Here is a 19220-nt window from a genome sequence, read left to right on the forward strand (position 1 = left end):
CTCATTTGCAAAAAAGATCTATGCACGTTTATTTCTAATAATATGAATGCATTTATTATTGTTTTGCAAAAGGTTTTTTAAGGTGACTGCCTTAGCATGTATTATGCTTTCACAATCCTGCAGTTGTCAACCATGAAGCTGACTGCAATTAGACGACGGAACTGCAGCCATGGCCTATTCTATCCCCATGCGGCCTAGCCCACGTTTCTTTCACAGAAACCCTCAGCCTCGTGAGCACAGCTCTGCACCATTCGCACACCCATTCCCTGACCACGCCTTTCTATGCTGTGAGGGAGTTCGACCTGGAAACTAGTGACGCTAAGGAGACTGGGGTCGGCAGCGCTTACCGAGTGATGTATTTCCTGTGCGCCAGCGGAAGCGGCGGCGGCGGCATTCTGGTCCTGTGTAATTGGTTGTGTTCGTTTCCTCAAAATGTCGAAAACTGTCGCCTATTTTTACGATCCGGACGTCGGGAACTTTCACTATGGTGAGGGAACGTATAAGCGGAGATGTGCCTGGCACGCTGCTGCTGCGTGTGATAGTCTGATAGTTGTGTGATAGTAGACGAGTGTCTATTGTGCTGGGTGTATTTATTTATGGTACTTCTATAGCGCAGTGCTTTACATACTTATATTGTACATTCACATCAGTCCCTAACCCTCAAGGGGCGTACAATCTAATGTCCCTAACTCACATATACACATACTAGGGCCAATTTAGACTGGAGTCAATTAACCTACCAGCATGTCTATGGAGTGTGGGAGGAAATCGGCATACCTGGAGGAAACCCACACAGTCACAGGGAAAACATGCAAACTCCAGGCAGGTGGTGCCATGGTTGGGATTCGAACCAGTAACCCTAGTACTGCCAGGTGGAAGTGCTAACGATTTAGCCACTACCAATGTATGCATCACCTCCAGGATGTTGTAATAGCAAACTAACTCCTGGGTGCGGCAGACTGTACCACATTGATTTTCAGCACCAGAATTCCAGCTCCGGGGTTTCAGGTGCCAAAACCAAATTAAAAATCATGCAGTCCCCTCCCTAGAGATGATAAATGCACCCTACACTAATGCAGGTATAACCCTCCCTTACCTGAACACTTACAGTGTCACTAAACCCACAACTATAAAATCAGTCGGTATATGCAGGAAAGCATGCTTGTTATAGTCACTGTGGAACCTAAAGGATTAATCCTACACATAGTTTAAAAAGGCTGTTTGATCCTGACTTCTTTGATCTTCCCCTTCTTCAACTATCACCAATCCATCTGCTGATAGTACAGAGCTCAAGGAGTCACTCTGCATATGCTCAGTTTAGTGTGTATTGCTAGAGAGTTTTTTTTGTTGGGAGAGTGCATGTGGTCAGCACATGGCCGATCAGCACTGTCCAGACAGAGGTCAGGGGTTATGCAGCCTCATAGGACAGTCAGAGCAGAATGAAAACTCCTCCTAAAAGATTAACCAATGCTCGGCTGGACACTGATAGAAGTCATAAGACTGCTCTATATTGCTTATAATAAAAGGTATTTAGCAGTTTATACTTACTAAAATAATTGCATTTTCATGTTCTGTGTACTATGGGAGACCAGCTATATAGTGAATGCAGGCTCCTGGGTTAAGTAACACTTTAAGGCCTCATTCACACTGTGGTGCAGAGACATCACTTTTTCTGCACGCATTCTGCAAGGGCACAACAAAATCAATTGTTCTCTATGAGCACTGTCCACTCCACAACATTAGTATCACGTGCAGGTATCTGCACCATCTATAAAACTCATTGAAATGTGCATAAAAACTGATATCAGCAAGTGAAATCTGTGCATCAGTTCCATCAGTTTTTCTGCACGTATTGTGTAAACAAGGCCTAAAGGAGATGTTTGGGAATTAAAAAAATTTTAAACAATCCAAACATCTATACTTGCCTTCTTTCTGCAGCAAAAATCATACTGCTTTTAAGAAAATGCGTAGAGGTGCCACTAAGTCCTAATGGCACCCCCACACACTGAAAAATGCAGTGTGGTTTCCCGCACGCTAAAACACATGGTACTAAAGCACTATGCCATTTCCGTTCAACTGTGTTTAAAGAAAAAAAAAAGTACAGGGAGTTTTTTCCTGCAGGAAAAGCAAATACAGCGGCCAGTTTCAATGACTGGGCTGCTGTGCCCTTGCAAACATGGCACACAGAGCCGTGAAGAAACTAAGCTGCGGACAGCTGATCACGTGATGTGGTAAAAGGCCAATCACAGCGGCCTTTTACCACGTGATCAGCCGTGTCCAATGACACGCTGATCACCGGGAAATGCAAATGCCGGTTCTCGGCTGCACTTTCCTCACGCTGTCAGATCGTGGGACCCTTATAACCTAATGTCCATGCATTTTTGATGCAGAAGAAAAATGCACTGGACTGCATGTGGTGTTAACAAGCCCTCATGGTGTATTCCATTTTTCTATTTAAAAACAAACCATACGCACATTTGTTAACACTTGCATTATACTGACTGTATCAAAGATGCAAAACTGTAAGTGGGGCATCATACACTGCTCAAAAACAATAAAGTAACACTTTGAAAACACGTCAGATCTCAATGGGGAAAAATATCATGTTAGATATCTATACTGATATGGACTGGGTAATGTGTTAAGAACGTAAGGATGCCTGACAACATCGGAGCATGCTCCTAATGGACGACAGATGGTATCCTGGGGTACTTCCTCCCAGATCTGAACCAGGGCATCATTGAGCTCCTGGACAGTCTGAGGTGCCACCTGGCGGTGTCAGATGGACTGAAACATGATATCCCAGAGATGTTCTACTGGATTTAGGTCAGACGAGCGTGGGGGCCAGTCAATGGTATCAGTTCCTTCATCCTCCAGGAACTTCTGCACACTCTCGCCACATGAGGCCGGGCATTGTTGTGCACTAGGAGGAACCCAGGACCCACTGCACCAGCGTAGGGTCTGACAATGAGTCCATGGATTTCATCCCGATACCTAATGGCAGTCAGGGTGCCATTGTCTAGCCCAGCAATGGGCAAACTGCGGGCCGTATACGGCCCGGCGGATCTTTTAATCCGGCCCGCGGAGCTAGGCTCCTCTCACAGTCCGCCCTGAAGACCGGTGTAGCATGAAAATCTGTCTCCTATGAGGATCTGTCCCCCTCGACGTATCTGCGCATGTGCCGGAGATCGCCGATCGGCTGCTATTGCCTGAAACTGGCACATGCGCAGATACGTCGAGGGGGACAGATCCTCATAGGAGACAGATTTTCATGCTACACCGGAACGCGCGGAGCAAAGGTAAGTGAATTGACACAGGGGGGACTTGGGGACTTAATATGGGGAATGAATTACTATAGGGGGGATGAATTACTATATGGGGGATGAATTACTATAGGGGGGATGAATTACTATATGGGGGATGAATTACTATAGGGGGGATGAATTACTATAGGGGGGATGAATTACTATAGGGGGGATGAATTACTATATGGGGGATGAATTACTATATGGGGGATGAATTACTATATGGGGGATTAATTACTATGCTTACTATGGGGGAATATTACTATACTTACTATGGATGACACATACACATCATTCATCTACTCTTGGTCCGGCCCCCGGGTCCAATATATGAACCCATTGCGGCCCTCAAGTCAAAAAGTTTGCCCACCCCTGGTCTAGCCTGTAGAGGTCTGTGTGTCCCTCCATGGATATGCCACCCCAGACCATCACTGACCTGCCACCAAAATGGTCATGCTGAACGATGTTACAGGCCGCATAATGTTCTACACGGCTTCTCCAGACCCTTTCACTTGTGTTACATGTGCTCAGGGTGAACCTGCTCTCATCTGTGAAAAGCACAGGGCGCCAGTGACGGACCTGCCAACTCTGGTGTTCAATGGCAGATGCTAATCGATCTCTATGGTGCCGGGCAGTGCCCACTAGAGGACGTTGGGCCCTCAGACCACCCTCATGAAGTCTGTTTCTAATTGTTTGGTCAGAGAAATTCACACCATTTTAACATTTGTGTGATTGAGCCCTAATAGATAAATTTTATTATGTAATGTCATGAGAGAAACCTTAAGGAAATACAAAAATAACATTTGTCAACTTTTCAGGCACAGGTCATCCCATGAAACCACACCGCCTGGCTCTCACACACAGTCTGGTCCTTCACTATGGGCTGTATAAAAAGATGATTGTAAGTATAATGAAAAATGTACAGATATATCAACTGTTTGAGCTTGAGTTTTTTTGGGGGGGTGGGGGGGGTCTATTTCCATATGTTGAAATAGCACGTTATAGAACAGATGGGTTTCGAATTAAAGTCAAAACAAACACTTCATTAAGGCGGTCAATTACTGAAAAAAAGTTGTGCATGCTAACCTTTTTTCAGTGCATATCAATGCAATGCAGTGTTGTAAACTGACCAGGTAGGAAACAAGGCATTTTGCCTTGTCTTGCGGTGAGACTGTTCTTGAATAGTCGGTCCACGCAGTCCTACCACACCTGGTGTGAATGGGCCCTACATTACCTGTAGAATCCCAAAGCTTTCTTTTACTACACACATAATATGATTTAGCCATTGCCGTCCGGGCAGTTCTTGTGATCTCTGGGAGGGTAAAAAGGCCTTTTTCCTGAGCTCGCCAGGGAAAAAAATGCCTTTTTACTTTGGCATGCAGCAGCTCCCGCCTCACTTGCATGGGTGAGATTTGGCACAGATTTCATCAATGGTCCAGCACAAAGAATAAGGAAAAAGAAGATAACCTTTTGTCTGTAAATGGCAGGGTGGGATTGAGCGCAATGGTGGCTAGGTTTCTTATAACTGGGGAAAGACACGAGTCGTGTAGGTATGTTTACGTGTTTTCATATACACGTTTCTTTAGTGCTGGCAGATTACTGAGTTTTGAGTCCGCTTTGAAAGATACCAACATCAAATTTGTATTAGATTGTAGAGTGCTGGACAACACTCATGTATCCATGGCAGAAGTAATGACAACACAACATGCATTATTTGGAATTAACAATAAGGGTGATTTATTACAGTCAAATAGTCTGGGCACTTTGCAAGTGCATGGTGGCAAACCTTCACTTTGTAAAAAAATACCTAATCAAATTCAAGGAAAAAAAACTAAACATTTTTGCTTACATGTGATTGGGTGATGGAAATCAGCAGAGCTTCACCACATTTACTAAGCTCTGTGGAAAATTAATGCAACTACACTTGCAAAGTTCACAGTCTATTTGCCTTTAGTAAATCAACATCACTGTCACCCTGCTTTGCATATGGGGAGTGACAGTGATTCTTGCTGCTATGTGTGCACATTTTGGACCAATGTATTTTGATAGCTTTAATTCTATTATGGCCCACGCACACTGCCCTGCAGCCCAAACTGCTGTTGCCCATAGCATTCTGGGCTGCAAAATCATGCAACAGGGTTCTGTTCTGCACATTTTATCGCATCACACAGCTCAAAACTTTATCTTAAGTGTAGAAAGTGCCATCTCATTTATGGCACTGCACAGCAGGACGGTGTGTAGTGACCTGTGGGACCATGCAGAGTAGTGCAATATTATGCAAATCTGATGTATAATATTTCACTGCTCTGGAACACACTGTAACACGGCATTCTATCTTAACATGGCTTGTTTTGTGTGTCATTGTAGTTACCTGTGTTTTTCCATGAGATAAAATGCAGGTAACTGAACCTAATGTGAATGGGCCCTAACTGGTAAATTAAACACAAGACTGGTTAGATATGGGCAACCACTTTTTATTTCCTGCCTTCCTAAATCGGCTCTCAAAAATGTATAGTTATTGTGATTGCTCTATATATGCATTGACTTGCAGGTCTTTAAACCATATCAAGCTTCACAGCATGACATGTGCCGCTTTCACTCTGAAGACTACATTGATTTCCTTCAGAGAGTGAGCCCTAACAACATGCAAGGCTTCACTAAAAGTCTTAACGCATTCAATGTCGGTGATGACTGGTAAGTATACACAGATTGTGGATGAAGGGGTTAATTTGCATGAACACACATACATAACGTTAAAACCATGTCTTACAGTAGAAGTCAGGAGCCATTTTGATTTACCTCAAATCTGAGGTTTACAAATTTTACCATAACCTGATCCTCTAAGATTAGAAATACTATTGTCTCCTGCCATGGGCTTATGTGATTTGAAAACTCCTGCTCTGAGAATGAAAAAAGAAAGTTCTCTGAACAAGAGGCAGTGGAGCTCCAGGACCTGGGTTTGCTGTCTGGCAGGCGTATCTGAATCACAAGGCTCACTGTATTAAATTAGAAACTCCTCAGCAAATAAGACAGTTTACATATACACATATACTTATTTTTTACTGTTATCTGCTTGTCTTAAGTTCAAATGTAATAATTTCTGTTTTAGTTATACATTGTATACACTTAACATTCCCCTGCAGGGGATAAGTTAATATATGTTATGCCCTTTGACAACCAGCAGTCAACACTTTATGGCTACTGGTTTTCAGTACTGTCTGTCAGTGACAGTCGTGGTAAGCACTGGCTATCAGAAACTAATCCAAGTTCCTTGATTAGGTGATCACTCTGACACTTTTTTTTTTTTTTTTTTTTTACTGTGTTTAAGCATTAATGAACCCTGGTCACGAAAGGTTTAGGGCCTTTCACATCATTTGTGCTGGGTACCCTTGTCCTGTGTGGTCCCAATGCAAAGACAAGGCAGTTTACCCTGCTTTCTATGAACTTCGTTCACAACATGATTGCAGTGGTGTACACTGAAAAAAAAGAAGTGCATGCAGTATTTGTTTTTGTGTGGGGTAGTGATGCAAACTACTGCATTGCTATGGTGCTGCAGTAAAATTAACTGACTGAAATGTCACCTGTGACATTTCAATTAACTTCTAACAAAGAAAAGAAAAACTATCCTGGCACATTGTCACTGTTCCTCCTACTGCACACCAACAGCCATACATTTGGTGTGGCTTGCTTGTGTGAGCTAGTCCTTAATATATAGAAACATAAATACATGCAGGTATTTATTGCCTGTCAAATAGATCACATTTTTCTGACAATGCTTTTGTCTTTAATTTTTCCCAGAAGGTGGCTACCATCTTCTGGCTCCTTTCATGATTACAACCTATTTCCAGGAGTCCAATTCTTACCCAGCCTTACCCATTTTTAAAACCTTTCCATCTGAGCATTAGTCTTCATGTTCTCATTTGTGTGTATGTGTATCGCCTTACACAGCTCAACCCCTTTGTGCTGCTGCTTACCTTGCGACTTACTACAAAGTTACAATGACGCAGTCATAGTGAATACTGGAGAGGGGTGATTAAAGAAATGCTTCCCTCCACCTACAGCACCCTGATGACATAATTGACCCAGGTTCTTGTCCACAGCCAAGACCCTGTTACTTGAGTTTTGAAAACTTGTACTTTGATTCTGACATGTCAGGATTATGTTCACATAGTTTATGCAAGTTTCTGATTGGTCCATTTTAAGCACAGATGCAGTGTTTTCATTTCAATATTTTTAAAAACATTTTCAAAAGGTATAGTCATCTCTTGATATATACAACGTTTAAGAAAAATAAGCTATCAAGTACCTCTGTGTAATGAGTGAGCAATCATTTCAATAAGCAACATTTGAAAGAATCACAGGGAAGGTCTGCTTCATATGCCCAACTCAGGCTTGTGTGATGGTGTTATCCATATTGTTTCCTTTTTAAACATGATGACAAAGTTAAATAATTTAAAAATGGATGTACACCACAGCTATAAAAAAGCAGTGACAGCTGTAGATTATGTTAACAATGTAAGAAAGTCATCTCTGGTGTAATGTTAAAAGAAGGAATTTTGTAAAACAAGAGTAAGAGGGGGAAAAAGAGATGGGAAGACCAAAGGGATGGCACAGGCACAAATGGTTGTCCCACCATTTGGAACAAGCTGGTCCAAATTAACTATTTTCTTCACTAATACATGCGCCCACTGTCGGCGCTGTATAAACCATATATGTAGAATCAGTTACATACAGTATACAGCTCTGTGTTCCAGCAATGGTAAAGGGACTTCCTGCTCCCAGAACAAAATCGATTGGACTGAGCCCTGCTCAGTCATTCACAGGATATGTTGTATTTTGAATGCAAAGCTTCATCTGATTGGCTGAAGTGGATGGATGATGTCAGCCAGTTACAGGAAGCCTTTTATTCATTATATAAATGCAAGTTTGGTGAAATCAATTCCTTAATTGCTACCTTCTGGTTCAATAATTTTTTTTACTGAGTTTTCTTAAGAGTTACAATTGAGTGTAAAAGAAGTTGTGTTGACCGCTTACAAAGAGTAAATTTAAGTATAAACAGACAAGGTAAATTTAGCGAAGCACATCAGTGGTGGAGAGTGAACAAGTTTGTGAAAGAGGCATCAAGTATGCCCACAGGAGCTAATGGTGACGTGGTTTATTACTAAAACTCGAAATCTGGAGTGCGTGTGATGATTTCAGCTTGGTGGATCGAACGGAGGAGCAGGAGGCAGCTAAAAGTTTGAAAAGAAGAAAAGTAAGAAGAAAGACAGAGAAGAGGGGAACGGGAGATGGGTAAGGTTCATGTGGTGTAGGGGGGTGAGTCGGCTGGGGGGTACACGAGTTGCCATAATCAAGATAATGTAGAGTGTAATTTCTTAGTTCTAGTAACCTGCGGTCAAAGTTCCTCAGTAGGAATGTCGTGACCCAAGGGTTCTCGACTTGCCAGAGTTTAGACATTGTGTTCTGCAGTCGGGCCATCAGCTTTTTATTAACCAATATCCAACATACCCTGGCTTTAACCTGTGAAATAGAAATACGTGGTGATAACCGGGTTCAACTATACATTTGTCATAAGGGGAATTGGGATTTACAGAGTCCTGTGGGGTTTAATGCAGAGGCCTGACAAAGAGGGCACAAAGAATTTGATGCACTTGCTGCCAAAAGTTTTGGGCTATCGGGCAAGATCACTAAATCCGGAAACCGGTTCAGGGATACCCTGGAAACAATGTGCAGATATGTGCTGGTTTAATTGCTACCTTCATATGGGAAATTTAAACACCCTTTCCCAGAATCTTTGTCTAAGCTTCATCTTCCATTATCACAAGAAGGACTGGCTCTACCTAATCTGAGAATATACTGCTTTGACTATCAACTAGTATATAAAGTATACAGTCTTGGAAATTTCCAAACCTGAACAATGCTGCTACCTCAAATGTGGCTATTTGTCTCCTCCTTTCAAACACTGACAAATGTAATCCATTGGAAACTCGCACCTAATACCACAGATTATGGTCTATTAACCACCTCCCATCCGGCCGTTGTATATAAACGGCCGGACGGTGGCAGTGCAGGGTCGGGTGGCTGTTTATAAACGGCCTCCCCGCCCCGTGCTTGTACGCGCTCTCTGGGAGTGTGCAGCACCGCGATCCGGTGCCCGCTGTGTCCTCTGGGCACAGTGGAACACCGATCGGCGTACAGGACCTCTGTGTGAGATCCCGATCATGTGATCACTGATTGGCCAATCAGTGATCACATGCAGAGTAGTAAGCAAGATGTCACTTCTGACGTCATTGCTTACTATGTGAAATCTGTGAATGATCACAGAGGTCACATGGTACAAAACTATTCACAACAGCCTTGTACCATATGACAAGCTGTGAACAATCACAGCTCACATAGTAGTTCTCAATGGTTGCAAGAATGCAGCCAGAGAGAAGAAATGATTGCTTTTGCAGCCTTTATGGGTGTAAAAGCAATCAGTTTAATAAAAATTCTTCATCACCCCCCACAAGTAGTACAGTGTCACCATGGTGATACTGTACTGCTAGGGTGACAGTATGTTTAAAAAAAAACATAAATAATAATATATAAATGTAAAAAAAAGTTTAAAAATTATAATTTTTGCTTATAAACTAATTTGGGTTTTTTTTTTACTAAAAAGATAATGGAATAAATTTTGGCCAAGATTTATGATGAAATATTATTTATTTGCAAAATTTTATAAGAATAACACTTTTTCAAAATTTTTGGACTTTTTCATTTACATAGCAAAAAAAAAATAAAAATCCCAGTGGTGAATAAATGCCACCAAAATAAAGCTTTAACTGTCTAAAAAAAATGCTAAAAAATTCATATGGGTACAGTGTTGCATGACCGCGCAATTGTCATTCAAAGTGTGATAGCGCTGAAAATTGGCCTGGACAGGAAGGGGGTAAAAGTGTCCAGACTTGAAGTGGTTAAAAATATCTTTGACAATTTACAAACAATGCACACAACTCCTTCCTCAAACCTCCCAGCTAATTTTGCCAATAATCCAATCTTGTGTAACCCTGTGATCTAAAATGTTTAGCAATGTTTTTGGGTACGAATAGGCTTGAAAGATAAACACCAATATACACTCAACACATGCTTAAATCTTTTGTGATGTTGAAAAGAGAATTTAAGATTTTCGATAGTTGGGTCTTCAAGATGTTTGCCTTGATTCATGTATTATAGAGGACATGCTCCTGCAAACCAGAATTGGAGTAAACCAAGTAATGTTGGTCCAGAGACATTCCTGAATGAGTTTTTTAGCTCATACTACAGTATGAGCTTTTTTAAAAAGTCTTGAATGAAAGCCAGGAAACTGACATTTTCAGAAGTAGATGGCTCCAGTGAGGGCCTGCTTGTTTCCTATTTTGCAGGCCTTCTTCAAATCATTCAGTTTGCTATTTTATCTCACCAATGCAGATGTGAGGCTACTTTTACAGCTTACATCATTTGGGGTATATGAGAATATAGTTGGGCCACACTGTCTTAGATAACAGGAAAGGAAATATTATTATTATTATACAGGATTTATATAGCTCCAACAGTTTACGCAGCGCTTATGGATCATTACTACTTACCTAGGTGGGTCAAATGTATTTTTATACTATCTTCCTTTGTTTTGTTTTGTTTTTCTTTTCCTTTTTCAGTCCAGTTTTTCCTGGCCTATTTGAGTTTTGCTCTCGGTACACTGGAGCGTCACTTCAAGGAGCTACTCAACTAAACAACAAGGTAATATTTTTTATTGATACACATTACTATTAGAGATGAAAAGTAAATTCGCTACATGTGCATCATCTTAAAACTGATTCATGTGTCTTTTAGACTTTAACCACCTCCTGCCCACCATATAAGGTAATGACAGGTGCAAGGCGGTTCTCTCGTTCTGGGAGGACGTCATATGACATCGTCCCATTCTAACCACGCATGCGCTGCTCTAGGAGCGCACAGCGTGGCGATCGGTGGTGCGCTGTGTCCCTCGGACACAGCGGATCACCGATCAACGGAAAGAGCCGAAGATGTCAGCTCGGTCATGTGATCAGCTGTGTCCAATCACAGCTGATTGCATGTAAATAGGGAAATGCTGGTAGTAGAGCCGGTAATCGGCATCCCTCAGAGGGGACATGTGCACTGATCATCAGGGCACTGATCATCAGTGTGCTTTAATGATCTGTGTAGCCCCAGCAGTGCCACCTATCAGTGTTCATCAGTGCCAGCTGTCAGTGCTCATCCTTGCCACCTGCCAGTGCCAGTCAGTGCCACCTATCAGTGCCGCTATCAGTTCCATATATGAGTGCTGCCTTTCAGTGTCCATCAGTGATGCCTGTCAATGCCCATCAGTGCAACCTATCAGTGTCCATCAGTGCAGCCTCATTAACGCACATCAGTGAAGGAGAAAAATCATTTATTTACAAAATTTTTGAACAAAAACTAAGAACAAACTTTTTTTTCAAAATTTTGTTTAAGAAAAAATAAAAACCCAGAGGTGATTAAATACCACCAAAATAAAGCTCTGTCTGTCACAAACAATTTTTAAAAATGTCATATGGGTACAGTGTTGCATGACCGCGCAATTGTCATTCAAAGAGCAACAGCGCTGAAAGCTGAAAATTGGCCTTGGCAATAAGGGGGTATAAGTGCCCTGTAGGCTAGTGGTTAATTTGCCAGTTTATTATATACACAGAGAATTGCATACTTGATCCTGGGTTTCTTCAACTGCTAGTTTCTCAGTGATCATATACAGCAGGGGTGTTGAGTTAAAATTCAAGGAGGTCCGGTCACTAAAATTTTCTTCTGGCCAAGGTCCAAATAGGGTGTGCCCATCAGTGTGCCCCCTTACAGCTTAGTGAGCTGCAAGGATTGGGGCGCACACGTGATGTCATCGGTTGCCTTGACGACCACCCTGCTCAGCGGTGGATGTGTCATTGCGGGCTGGCGATCCAGAAGGGAGCGCTGTTGGGGCCGTTCTTGGACCACAGTCCGCCATTTAGTAACCCGCTGATATACAGCGAAGAATCTGTAAACTGCAGGATACCCTAAATTTGGTAGATGCAAGATTTGCAGGTAATCACTAATTGATCTAGGTCTGTGACCAAGACCTCTTTCTACAAATGGGCTTCTATTTAAATGTATTAAATTCCACTTCTCTTCACACTTATTTCTTTAACATACATCATTTCTGTATCAGAAAAGTAAGAACCTAGCGAGCGCATACAAAAGCAGCTATATGCACCAAAAGGGAACCAAAAACCTTTCCAACAAGCAATAAAAGACAGTGCAGCGCTAAAAACAGTGAGTATATCAGTATATCAATAGGGTCAGTGTATTCAGCAGCTTCCATACTGCCTATTATACAAGCTCACAGTCACCCTGTGCCTAAGTTTATGTATGTTCATCACTACCCATATTTTAATGCTCATTCAGTAAATACTTTAACATACTACACTATGGGCATCTATTTTTCTTGCTCTGCACCGAGCATTTAAACCCCATCCCAGGACCCCAGGTGATCTGCTCGGACCAGAGGAGAGAAGCCTAGGACCAGACCCTAATACAGATAACCCGTTAAAGGGACTCTCTGATTGACATCTCTATTACTCCTACAAGGCTGTACCCTTTAGGAGACCCTCCGGTCGATACGTTTGATTTATGCACATTAAGATTGCGCTTCCGGTGAGTGTGCAATCTTACCATTTTTTACCGGATACTACTATCTTATGCCACACTGGGATAGCAGAGCGGTCACATCTACTGTCACATTTTTGGACTTTCACCTTGCATATTTATATTCTTAGGGGGACTTTGATGTCACAGATTATTTTGTTTTATATGTTTATATATAGATTTATTTGTTCATTACCTGACTTTTTATGAGCTTATAGGAGTGCTCAACCCTATTGATATGTTCACTATTTTTAGCGCTGCACTGTCTTTTATTCATAATTTCTGTATCGTCATTCTCCAAGCAATATGATTGTTAAAACAGAATCTCTATGCTTAAGCCCTACGTTACAGTCTTCTCAGATTATCATTGAGTTGTAACAGTTTGGTTCATCCAAATCTAGAGTTTCTGGAATGTAAGGTTTTACATTAGGTATTAAGATAATAATACCTATAGTGAGCCAATGTATAGATTTGTTTTGCAAAAAGTGGTTAAAGTATTTAACCACTTGCCCTCCAGAGGATTTACCCCCCTTCCTGACCAGGCCATTGTTTGCGTTACGGCGCTGCGCTATTTTAATTGACAATTGCGCGGTCATGCAACTCTGCACTCAATTTAAATTTATGTCCTTTTTTTCCCCACGAATTGAGCTTTCTTTCGGTGGTATTTGATCGCCTGTGCGTTTTTTTATATTTTATGTAGTATAAAAAGAAAAACAATAATTTTGAGGAAAAAAACTATATTTTTGACTTTTTGCTATTAAACATGTCCAGTAAAAAAAAATTAAAAAATCTAATTTCGTCATTTAGGCCAAAATATGTTCTACATATCTTTGCTGAAAAAAAAATCCCAATACATGTAAATTAATTGGTTTACGTAAAAGTTATAATGTTTACAAATGGCGGTGTATATACTGAGATTTGTTGTTTTTTTTTTTTTTTACTAGTAATGGTGGCGATCAGCGACTTATAGCGGGACTGCGACGGGCATTCTGACACTGGGGGGAACTAACTTGGTGTCACTGATATCCCCAGTGACACCAATACAGTGATTAGTGCTAATAAAAAGCTGACGGGCGAGAACTGTGGTTGTTTACAGACAGTTCTCTCCCCCTGTCGGTATTGCTCAGCAATCACCGGGTGGCGGTGAGTAATCACCTGCCAGGACCCAGTGATTGACAGCCGAGGCCGCGCCGTGCCACGGGTAGGGTGCGCTCGCAATGCACACACGCCTCCTACCCGGAAATGCAAAATCATGTGTATTTATACGTGATTTTGCGCACCCCTGCCACCCTGAAGAGTATGAAGAGAGCCATGGTTGTCACCCTAGACTGTTCTGAGGATATGCACTACAAACATGTCTGCATCTCTTCATTTCCATTGCATGGGGGACAGAAATTGACAGTTTACAGTAGATAGCTAGGGGGGAAGATTTTCTTCTGTGCAGCTCGCAAGAAGTGACAAAGACACTGCATTTCAACAAGTATTTGCTTAAAATCTTCTCAGCACAAAACCCCCCAAAACTAATGTAGCCACCACATTTATGGACTGTAAGCTGCAATATTACATTGCATTGGTTCAAGGGTTTAGTTCTCATTTAAGACCATCATCCTTTTCCACACAAATTTCTGTATGGATTACACTTCTGTATAGGCTTTGTAAAAGGTGTCTAGATTGGGAACTTTAGGAAGACTGTGTATTTTTCATTATTTTTAACTTGCCTTTTCCCTCTTGGATAACCACAGTAGTTTCCTGTAAGAGTGCTAGAGGCTGTCAGAGCTGCATTTTGCTTTATTGAAAGAGTTGATCAGGGTGAGAGATTATGGGGAAAGCCCTGCATGTTCTTTCTCTTTTAAACAATATAGAACCGATCTTTGAAATTTGAATGTGATTGATGCTTTTTACTGATTACAGTGCATCCAAAAAGTATTGACAGCGCTTAACTTTTGCCACATTTTATTATGTTACAGCCTTATTCCAAAATGGATTAAATTCATTTTTGTCCAACATTCTACAAACAATACCCCATAATGACAACATGAAAGAAGTTTGTTTTGAAATCTTTGCAATTTATTAAAAAAAAAAAAAACACATGTACATAAGTATTCACAGCCTTTGCTCAATACTTTGTTGAAGCACCTTTAGCACCATTTACAGCCTCAAGTAGTTTTGAGTATGATGCTACAAGCTTGGCACACCTATTTTGGACAATTTCTCCCATTCTTTTTTGTAGTACCACTCAAGCTCTATCAGGTTGGATTCGGAGCGTCGGTGCACAGCCATTTTCAGATCTCCAGAGATGTTCAATCAGGTTCAAGTCTGAGCTCTGGCTGGGCCACTCCAGGACATTCACAGAGTTGGCCCATAGCCACGACTTTGTTATGTGGGCTGTGTGCTTAGGGTTGTTGTCTTGTTAAAAGATGAACCGTCACCCCAATCTAAGGTCCAGAGCGCTCTGGAACAGGTGTTCACCAAGGATGTCTCTGTACATTGCTGCATTCATCTTTCGTTCAATCCTGACTAGTCTCCCAGTTCCTGCCACTGAAATACATCTCCACAGCATGATGCTGCCACCACTATGCTTCACTGTAGGGATGGTATTGGCCTGGTGGTGAGCGGTGCCTGGTTTCCTCCAGACATGATGCTTGGCATTCAGGCCAAAGAGGTCAATCTTTGTTTCATAAGACCAGAGAGTTTTGTTTCTCATGGTCTGAGAGTCCCTCAGGTGCCTTTTAGCAAACTCCAGGCGGGCTGCCATTTGCCTTTTACTGAGGAGTGGCTTCCATCTGGCCACTCTACCATACATGCCTGATTGGTGGAGTGCTGCAGAGATGGTTGTTCTTCTGGAAGGTTCTCTCTCCACTAAAAGAGCTCCAGCGTTTCTCTGAGTTACCATCGGGTGCTTGGTTAGCTCCCTGGCTAAGGCCCTTCTCCCTCGATCACTCATTTTAGCCGGTTGGCCCGCTCTTGGAAGATTCCTGGTGGTTCCAAACTTCTTCCATTTATGGATGATGGAAGCCACTGTGCTCATTGGGACCTTCAATGCTGCAGAAATTTTCTGTACCCTTCCCCAGATCTGTGCCTTGATACAATTCTGTCTTGGAGGTCTACAGACAATTCCTTGGACTTCATGGCTTGGTTTGTGCTCTGACATGCACTGTTAACTGTGGGACCTTATATAGACAGGTTTATGCCTTTCCTAATTATGTCCAATCAACTGAATTTCCCACAGGTGGACTCCAATCAAGTTGTGGAAACATCTCAAGTATGATCATAGAGAACAGGATGCACCAGAGCTCAATTTTGAGTGTCTCGGCAAAGGCTGTGAATACTTATGTATTTGCATTTTCTTTCATTTTTTATTTTTAATAAATTGCAAAGATTTTAAAACAACCTTCTTTCACATTGTCATTATGGGCTATTGTTTGTAGAATGTTGAGGAAAAACATTAATTTAATCTATTTTGGAATAAGGCTGTAACATAACAAAATGTGGCAAAAGTTAAGCGCTGTGAATACTTTCTGGATGCACTGTATATTCAGCCCGGTTGAGTGTTAAATATTCCATTCCTCTAGTAGTTTTGTAAAGTCTTCCACTATATTTATGAAACTCCAGTGACTTTAGATTTGGAAATGCCAGTCTGACCCCTTGAAACACTGCCTGCAGCGTGTGGATTTTACACTCTGTAAAACGAGATTGTAGCAAATTGATTTGCAGAACAGTTTAAAACAGAAAAATTAAGCAGAAAACTGATAGTAGTGCTGCTTTAAAAATAGTGCTTGCAATCTGACTCTGCTTTTTCTTGTAGAGTTTGTGTATTTCTGTATAGAAATTTCTGTACTTATAAAGTACCATTGGACAGGTAGATAATAAACTGTAAGCATGTAAATAATTGTTAATGCTATTAAAAAAAATCCACATAATTTGTTTGATTTTTCCAAATGTAATTGCATTCTTAAAATTGTTGATCTACAGATTTGTGACATTGCAATTAACTGGGCTGGGGGACTTCACCATGCAAAAAAATTTGAGGTAATAAAACTTTTGCACATTTTCTTTAAGCTAAGCAACCAAAGAATAATAATGTTATTTTATGCAACCAGTTTTGTTGTTTGAGAACCTTTTGTAGTAATTGTATCTAGATGTTTATCTTTGAGTCAGCAACAATACAGCTTGGTCAAATGCCCTGGTCAGTAAAGTGACACGTCACCCTTCTGCTAGGAACAAAGTGGTGAGGTCACCCCTGTGCAAACATTGCCCACTCTGACTCTGGATCCTCATTATCAGAAAATGTGTTTTGCAGCAAAGTCTGGTTTGACTCAGAATGCTGGCCTTCCATCTCAAACTGAATCTGGGTACTTACATACGTAGTGAGAAAATATGGCCATTTACAAGTATTAAAAAAAAAGTGCAAAATAAACTTAAAATGTTCTTGAAACATTGATATCTTAAAATAATTTGATATGTGTGTGTGTAATTAAAATATATATATATATATATATATATATATTATATATACAGTGGGGATCGAAAGTTTGGGCACCTCAGCTAAAAATTTGTATTAATGTGCATAAAGAAGCCAAGGAAAGATGGAAAAATCTCCAAAAGGTATCAAATTACAGATTAGACATTCCTATAATATGTCCACAAAAGTTAGATTTTATTTCCATCATTTACACTTTCAAAATAACAGAAAACAAAAAAATGGCGTCTGCAAAAGTTTGGGCACCCTGCAGAGTTAATATCTTGTACTGCCCCCTTTGGCAAGTATCACAGCTTGTAAACGCTTTTTGTAGCCAGCCAAGAGTCTTTCAATTCTTGTTTGAGGTATCTTTGCCCATTCTTCCTCACAAAAGTCTTCCAGTTCTTTGAGATTTCTGGGCTGTCTGTCACGCACTGCTCTTTTAAGGTCTATCCATAGATTTTCAATTATGTTGAGGTCAGGAGATTGTGAAGGCCATGGCAAAACCTTCAGTTTACGCCTCTTGATGTAATCCCCCGTGGATTTCGAGGTGTGTTTAGGATCATTATCCATTTGTAGAAGCCATCCTCTCTTTAACTTCAGCTTTTTCACAGATGGCATCAAGTTACCATCCAAAATTTGCTGAAATTCTATTGAATCCATTTTTCCTTCTACTCGTGAGATGTTTCCTGTGCCACTGGCTGCAACACAACCCCAAAGCATGATTGACCCAACCCCATGATTAACAGTTGGACAGAGGTTCTTTTCATTAAATTCTGTGCCCCTTCTCCAAACGTACCTTTGCTCATTCCGGCCAAAAAGTTCAATTTTAACCTCATTGGTCCACAGAACTTGTTTCCAAAATGCATCAGGCTTGTTTATATGTTCATTTGCAAAGTTCAAACGATGATTTTTGTGGTGAGGACGTAGAAGAGGTTTTCTTCTGATGACTCTTCCATGAAGACCATATTTGTACAAGTATCTCTTTATAGTGGAATAGTGTACCACAACTCCAGTGTCTGCCAGATCTTTCTGGAGGGATCATGCAGTCAAACTTGGGTTTTGAAAAGTTTTTCTCACAATCCTGCGAGCTGTTCTGTCTGATATTTTTCTTGGTCTTCCAGATGTTGCTTTAACTTCCACTGTTCCTGATGACTGCCATTTCTTAATTACATTCCGAACAGAGGATATTGACATCTGAAAACGCTTTGCTATCTTCTTATAGCCTTCTCCAGCTTTGTGAGCGTCAACTATTTTCAGTTTTCTAGACAACTGCTTAGAAGAACCCATGGTGCTGATTGTTGGGGCAAGTTCAGATGAGTCTGGGCATTTAAAACCTTTGAGATTGACATCACCTGGTCTTCCCAGATGATGATTGAGAACAATCCATGACACTGGCAGGTCTCAGCTTGGCAAAGGGGGCAGTGCATGCTATAAATTCTGCAGGGTGCCCAAAGTTTTGCAGACGCCATTTTTTTGTTTTCTGTTACTTTGAAAGTGTAAATGATGGAAATAAAATCTAACTTTTGTTGACATATTATAAGAATGTCTAATCTGTAATTTGATGCCTTTTGGAGATTTTTCCATCTTTCCTTGGCTTCTTTATGCACATTAATACAAATTTTTAGCTGGGGTGCCCAAATTTTCGATCCCCACTGTATGTATGTATTAGAGATGAGCGAATCGAACTTGGCGAAGTGGAATTCGTTTCGAATATCAGGAAAAATTTGATTCGCATCGAATCCGAATTTTAGCAAACTTCGGGT

General features: G+C 41.1%; 1 protein-coding gene across 2 annotated transcripts in view; it reads left to right on the forward strand.

The window, feature by feature from the left end:
• The first annotated feature begins 360 nt into the window (after positions 1 to 360).
• HDAC3 (histone deacetylase 3) overlaps positions 361 to 19220 on the forward strand; it is a 94819-nt gene continuing 75959 nt past the window's right edge. Inside the window, exons 1-6 of one of the 2 annotated variants that reach the window (XM_089656476.1) lie at positions 361 to 487; positions 4124 to 4206; positions 5857 to 5999; positions 8505 to 8597; positions 10982 to 11063; positions 16968 to 17024. In XM_089656476.1, the coding sequence (XP_089512602.1) occupies positions 433 to 487; positions 4124 to 4206; positions 5857 to 5999; positions 8505 to 8597; positions 10982 to 11063; positions 16968 to 17024 (513 nt within the window). In that variant the 5' untranslated portion in view covers positions 361 to 432. The remainder of the gene's footprint in view (positions 488 to 4123; positions 4207 to 5856; positions 6000 to 8504; positions 8598 to 10981; positions 11064 to 16967; positions 17025 to 19220) is intronic. The other variant, XM_089656540.1, reaches the window with a different exon arrangement.

Source organism: Staurois parvus, unplaced genomic scaffold (assembly GCF_062004578.1).
Source record: "Staurois parvus isolate SC_StPar_1 unplaced genomic scaffold, SC_StPar_1.0 ptg000006l, whole genome shotgun sequence".
Lineage (NCBI taxonomy): Eukaryota > Metazoa > Chordata > Amphibia > Anura > Ranidae > Staurois > Staurois parvus.